The 5,844-nt window shown below is 41.6% G+C and overlaps 1 protein-coding gene across 1 annotated transcript; it reads left to right on the forward strand.

Annotated features, from left to right (window-relative positions):
• The first annotated feature begins 5,220 nt into the window (after positions 1-5,220).
• Positions 5,221-5,367, forward strand: LOC129409216 (protein TUNAR-like). Its single transcript, XM_055154626.1, has one exon. It carries the CDS (start codon positions 5,221-5,223, stop codon positions 5,365-5,367), a length of 147 nt encoding a protein of 48 aa, XP_055010601.1.
• The last annotated feature ends 477 nt before the right edge of the window (positions 5,368-5,844 follow it).

Below are 5,844 nucleotides of genomic sequence, written 5' to 3' on the forward strand. Positions count from 1 at the left end.
AGATCTAAACCAGAACTAAAACCAGGTCTAAACCAGAACTAAAACCAGATCTAAACCAGAACTAAAACCAGGTCTAAACCAGAACTAAAACCAGGTCTAAACCAGAACTAAATCCAGGTCTAAACCAGAACTAAAACCAGGTCTAAACCAGAACTAAAACCAGGTCTAAACCAGAACTAAAACCAGGTCTAAACCAGAACTAAAACCAGGTCTAAACCAGAACTACAACCAGGTCCAAAACTAAAACCAGGTCTAAACCAGAACTAAAACCAGGTCTAAACCAGAACTAAAAACCAGGTCTAAACCAGAAACTAAAAAACCAGATCTAAACCCAGAACTAAAACCAGGTCTAAACCAGAAACTAAAACCAGGTCTAAACCAGAACTAAAACCAGAACTAAAACCAGAACTAAACTAAACCAGAACTAAAACTAAACCAGTCTAACTAAACCAGGACTAAACCAGGTCTAAACCAAAACTTAACCAGAACTAAAACCAGGTCTAAACCAGAACTAAAACCAGGTCTAAACCAGAACTAAAACCAGGACTAAACCTAAACCAGATCTAAACCAGGACTAAACCAGGATTAAACCAGGTCTAAACCAGAACTAAAACCAGGTCTAAACCTAAAACCAGGTCTAAACCTGGACTAAACCCAGACTAAACCAGGACTAAACCAGGATTAAACCAGAACTAAACCAGCTAAATCCAGCAGATTTAGACTCGTGGACGTTAGAGTTAATCCTGTATTGTTCTTCATTCAAGGCTGAGAGCTCAAAAATATTCGTTCTACCCCCCAGTCCCGCCTGAAACTTGTGTATTTGTACTGCGTGTTTGTGTACTTGTTGACCTTCCATCAGACTGTTCTTACTCCGCCGTCTCTGCTCCAGCCTCAGTATTTTTAGCCTGCATTAGGTGGCGTGTTTTGCAGTTGTTAGCCGGTGTAGAAGAGCTCGCTGACCCGTGAACGAGCGCAGATCTCCGGAGACGGACTGGACACGGGCCGCTGAAGGCCAACGCACACATGGAGCATCTCCACACGCACACGGAGCAAATCGATACTCAGACTGCACACTTCATCACAACCACGCAAATGTTCCAGACGTGCAAAGCTTCAAAAACAATTATAGTCAGTGTTGGGGAGTAACAGATTACATGTACCAGAGTTACGGAATCAGAGTACAAATTATGAGTAACTGTATTCAGTTACAGTTACTGTTTCAATGAGTGGTAATTGGATTACAGTTACTTTGATGACATAAGTGGATACTGTTTTTACATTTTGGGCTATATCCCCCTTTTTATTTTTTTCCCATAATTCCACTCACTGCCGGACACTAAACAAGGTCTAAACCAGGTCTAAACCAGGTCTAAACCAGGTCTAAACCAGGACTAAACCAGGACTAAACCAGGTCTAAACCAGGACTAAATCAGGACTAAATCAGGTCTAAAACGGGACTAAATCAGGTCTAAATCAGTTCTAAACCAGGTCTAAACCAGGTCTAAACCAGGACTAAACCAGGTCTAAACCAGGTCTAAACCAGGACTAAATCAGGTCTAAACCAGGTCCAAACCAGGAGTAAACCAGGTCTAAACCAGGTCTAAACCAGGTCTAAACCAGGTCTAAACCAGGTCCAAACCAGGTAAAACCAGGTCTAAACCAGGTCTAAACCAGGTCTAAACCAGGTCTAAACCAGGACTAAATCAGGTCTAAACCAGGTCCAAACCAGGAGTAAACCAGGTCTAAACCAAGTCTATACCAGGACTAAACCAGGACTAAACTAGGTCTAAACTATGTCTAAAACAAGTCTAAAAGAGGACTAAAACAGGACTAAACCAGGACCAAACTAGGACAAAAACAGGACTAAATTAGGACTAAAACAGTAATAAACTAGGTCTAAAACAGACCTAAACTAGGACTTAACTAAGACTAAACCAGAACTAAAGCAGGTCTAAACAAGGAGTAAACCAAGATTAATCTTGGACTTGAGAGCGAGAGAGAGAACCCTGAGCTGTGGAGCAGGGTGTCGGCAAAGCGTGATCAGGCGATGGCTACGCAGGTCCTTTCGCCCGCGGTCACCCGCACATAAGGGCCCGTCCAGACACTCAGTCCTGATTCAGTTCTGGTTTAGTTCTAGTTTAGTCCTTCTGGTTCAGTCCTGAGTTCAGTCCTGGTTTAGTCCTAGTTCAGTCCTCGTTTAGTCCTGGTTCTTCATGTGGCAGGTCAGTGGACAGTAGTGCAGATATCATGAGCCTGTGCAGGTTGTTTTCACCGTTGTCAGTAGTTTCGGTTTGACATTTAAGTTGTAGCTATTTTATATTTGTTATTTTTTTATATCTCACGTCGGAAAGATGGGTACGATGCCCACTGCGCTCCTGGCCGTGTGGGAGCAGGAATTAGGTGGACTTGTGGGTCTTGGACAAGCTTGTACTGCTTTAACAGGGCCCAGGAGAGATCTCTAGATTGCCCAAACATGCATGGACGACATCTAAAACCTCTTCAGACCTGTTTTTAATGAGGGAACGACGTCGTAACATGGTAGAAAATTCCAAAAAGTCAATTTAACATATTACCTCGTCTTTATGTTACGACCCAAGGATCAAAACATATTTACGAAGGACACGGGGTTGAAGATATTTTTTATTTTTGTTCTCTTTTGTAGGTTTGCTACTGGGACAAGTTCATTAGCAGGAGAATAGCAGATTTAACCTTCTGAAAATCCAAACTCTCCTCAGCAGAAAGAGCAGCGTAGGCCTCCTGTGCTTTACCAATTAAAATACTTTGCAACAATAAAGTCCACACGTCCTTTGGCCATTTTAATGTTTCAGCAATTCTTTCAAAAACTGTAAAGTACTTATCAACATTTTTCTCACCGAAAGGAGGCACCAAATGTGTATTCTTACTTAGTATTCAGATAAACGACACCTGCAGACCCCTGACCTCCCTCTGATGTCTCTCTCTTTTTGTGAGTGTCGAGTAACATTATAAAATACTTTGCTTCATAAATTTCATTAAATCATTTCAAGAGCTCCATAAAACTTGAATGTGTATTTTCCAGTGACTTCTGTTTTATCCGCAGGCTGTTAGTACTTGACCTTTTTGGTGTTTGAGCTTTTCTGTTTTGGAACAAACAGCATTACAACATTATTTTAGTTCTTTATCTTTCAATACAACGTGTGTGTGTGTGTTTACAGTACAAATCTCCTCAGAAACTACTACTGCGATAATTACTGCTACTACTATTGCAACTGTTATGACTGCAACTAGACCTACTTCTACAACGGGGCCCGGTCAAGCAGAAGTAAACAGCCAGGCCAAAAATTCAAGTTATTATCTGATATAAAAATGTATTCAACAGATACATATGTACTCTAGTTTATGAAACTGTTGACCTTTTTTCTGTACCATTTTTGGTTCTAAAGTTACATACGTTTTAAACAGACCATGAATGAAACATGGAACAAAAATTATTTCCCATTATTACCCATTATTTCTATGACTGTGGGAACCCTGGCTACTGTTTTTAGCCCTATTTGAACTGTTCCTCTGCTGAAGAGAGAGAAAAGGAGTTTTGTTGTGAAGATAATTTGAACCAGTCAGAAGGACGTCAGCGGCACCCGAATATTCTGAGCTCTGGAAAAGAAGACACTCAAATGTGCAATTAATTAGATAAATAAACAAATCAAAAATCATAAAAAACTAAATAAAATCCAGGAGGTGTATAAATGGGCAGTGAAAGCTCATGTGAGTGTTTTTCAGTCTCATCAGAGCGGGAGTGGTGAGTGCAGGTGACAGTCTGTCTGGTGTGAACACTGTGGATCAGCTCGAATTAGGATCGGCCTCTAGGCTTTTGTGCATTTGCATCTTGGTTTGTCTTTTTGGTTGTCAAGACGTTTTCATCCCCACTCTAATTTATTATTATTACACATTACATTCTATTCTTATCATTTTATTTTTTGAGGACACAGCGTTATTGAGCTTTTAACCAGCTTCATTATAACTGCGAGCTTACTGTATATATGCACGTCAGGGCAAGTTCCTAATAGTTTTGTTCACCATTGTAATTCTCTTTGCTGGAAGAAGATGGAGCCCTACAACAGATTTCTGTATGGAGAGCACTAAAACTGGAAAATAATGTCTTGTTCTATATATTGTCATTATTTGATGATTCCATATTATACTATTTTCTGATTTGTGTTATAATATTGTTTCCTGGAATTGTGTTTTGTTTCATTCACACATGTTGGACACCTTTGCATTTGAGGGCAGACACGTTGGGCGGGCGTCCAGGGGGGGTCTGTTGTGGCTTCAAAATGATGGCAAACTAGGGAGACTATAAAACCCACCAGTGAAGGCGACTGGCGGTGCTGTTTCTGCTTCCATGACATAATTCAGAGGCGTTCCGAGTTTGGCCAGCTTTATCACTGGCTCCTGAATCTTCTCCTTCTTCCAGACAATGACATCACTACGTCTCTGGACAGTAGCCCCTGATTGGTTGTTGCGGTGCCTCAAAGGGCAAAAGTGGATGTGCACAGCTCCTGACGCCTGAGCTGAAAAAGCGGAACTTTTCGACACACTGCATTAACCGATGGCGACCGAAGCGCAGGATGGCCACTATAGACATTACATTTAATCTCCACGCCCTGACGCCGCGGTCTGAACGTGGTTTGTTCCACCTTGTGATGACATGTGATAATACAGGAAGTGCTCCATTGTGTTTTTAAACTCCATACACCTTCACTAGAATCATTTGGATCATTTCAGACCTGGAATTGCCGATCTCAACGAAACAAAAGATAAAAACTTTAGGAACTTGAAAACTACAATTTCATGACATCACAAGGTGGAACAGAGCATTTTGAGCTTTGTAGAGAAATAATAAAGTGTTACTCAAACATGTGTGAATGAAACAAAACAACTCCAGGAATGTTTGTGAGGAGGGAACATTATAATTTAAAACTTAAAACTCTAAAAGTCTTCACCTGTCCATAATCCTCGCCTGAAACTCTTAAAGCTCAAAGGAGTCAAATTTGCACAATACAGGACCTAAGTTCTAAAACAATGCACAAAGCAAAGGTTCTCAAGAGCATGTGTACGTATAAGGCCAGTGACGGTACAAATAAAGCACCATATTTGTCCTTTAAAAATGCCTGACCGTAGTTTCTTGTGTTGTTTCCTCAGACTGGTGCGAGAAGTAAGCGGCAGCCTTTCCCAGGGACAATGGTCAACACCGTCTACAGTGATGAGGAACGAGGAAGCTCAGACAAGGAGAGCAAGGAGGAGAGCATCCTGGCCATGTTAGGCATCATCGGGACCATCCTCAACCTGCTGGTCATCATCTTCGTCTACATCTACACCACCCTGTAGTCCGCTCTTCATCTACGCCATGCTGTAGTCGGCCATTCTGTAGCACTGGTCTTCATCTGCTCCACTGTTCTACCTCAAAAGCAGTGGTCTTCTCCGTCTACATCTTCATTTCTGCACGTTTGTATAGCACAGGGCTTCATCTGCACCACTCTGAAGCACTGGTCTTCATCTGCACCGCTGTACTAAACCAAAAACAGGGGTCTTCTCTGTCAACATCTTCATTTGGGCAAGTTTGTAGCACTGGTCTTCATCTGCACCACTGTATTAAACAAAACAGCAGTGGTCTTCTTCATCTGCATCTTCATTTCCACCACTTTGAAGCACTGGTCTTCATCTGCGCCACTGTATTAAACCAAAAAACAGTGGTCTTCTTCATCTACACCTTCATTTGCACAACTTTGTAGCACTGATCTTCATCTGCACCACTGTATGACGCCAAGATCATGTTCATCTATAACATCCTGTAGTCTACATCGT

Source organism: Boleophthalmus pectinirostris, unplaced genomic scaffold (assembly GCF_026225935.1).
Source record: "Boleophthalmus pectinirostris isolate CB_2022bp ecotype Guang Dong unplaced genomic scaffold, ASM2622593v1 HiC_scaffold_10, whole genome shotgun sequence".
Lineage (NCBI taxonomy): Eukaryota > Metazoa > Chordata > Actinopteri > Gobiiformes > Gobiidae > Boleophthalmus > Boleophthalmus pectinirostris.

Coding starts and splice junctions, on each gene's coding strand:
- LOC129409216 (XM_055154626.1), top strand. CDS start 5,221: ATGGTCAACACCGTCTACAGTGATGAGGAACGAGGAAGCTCAGACAAG.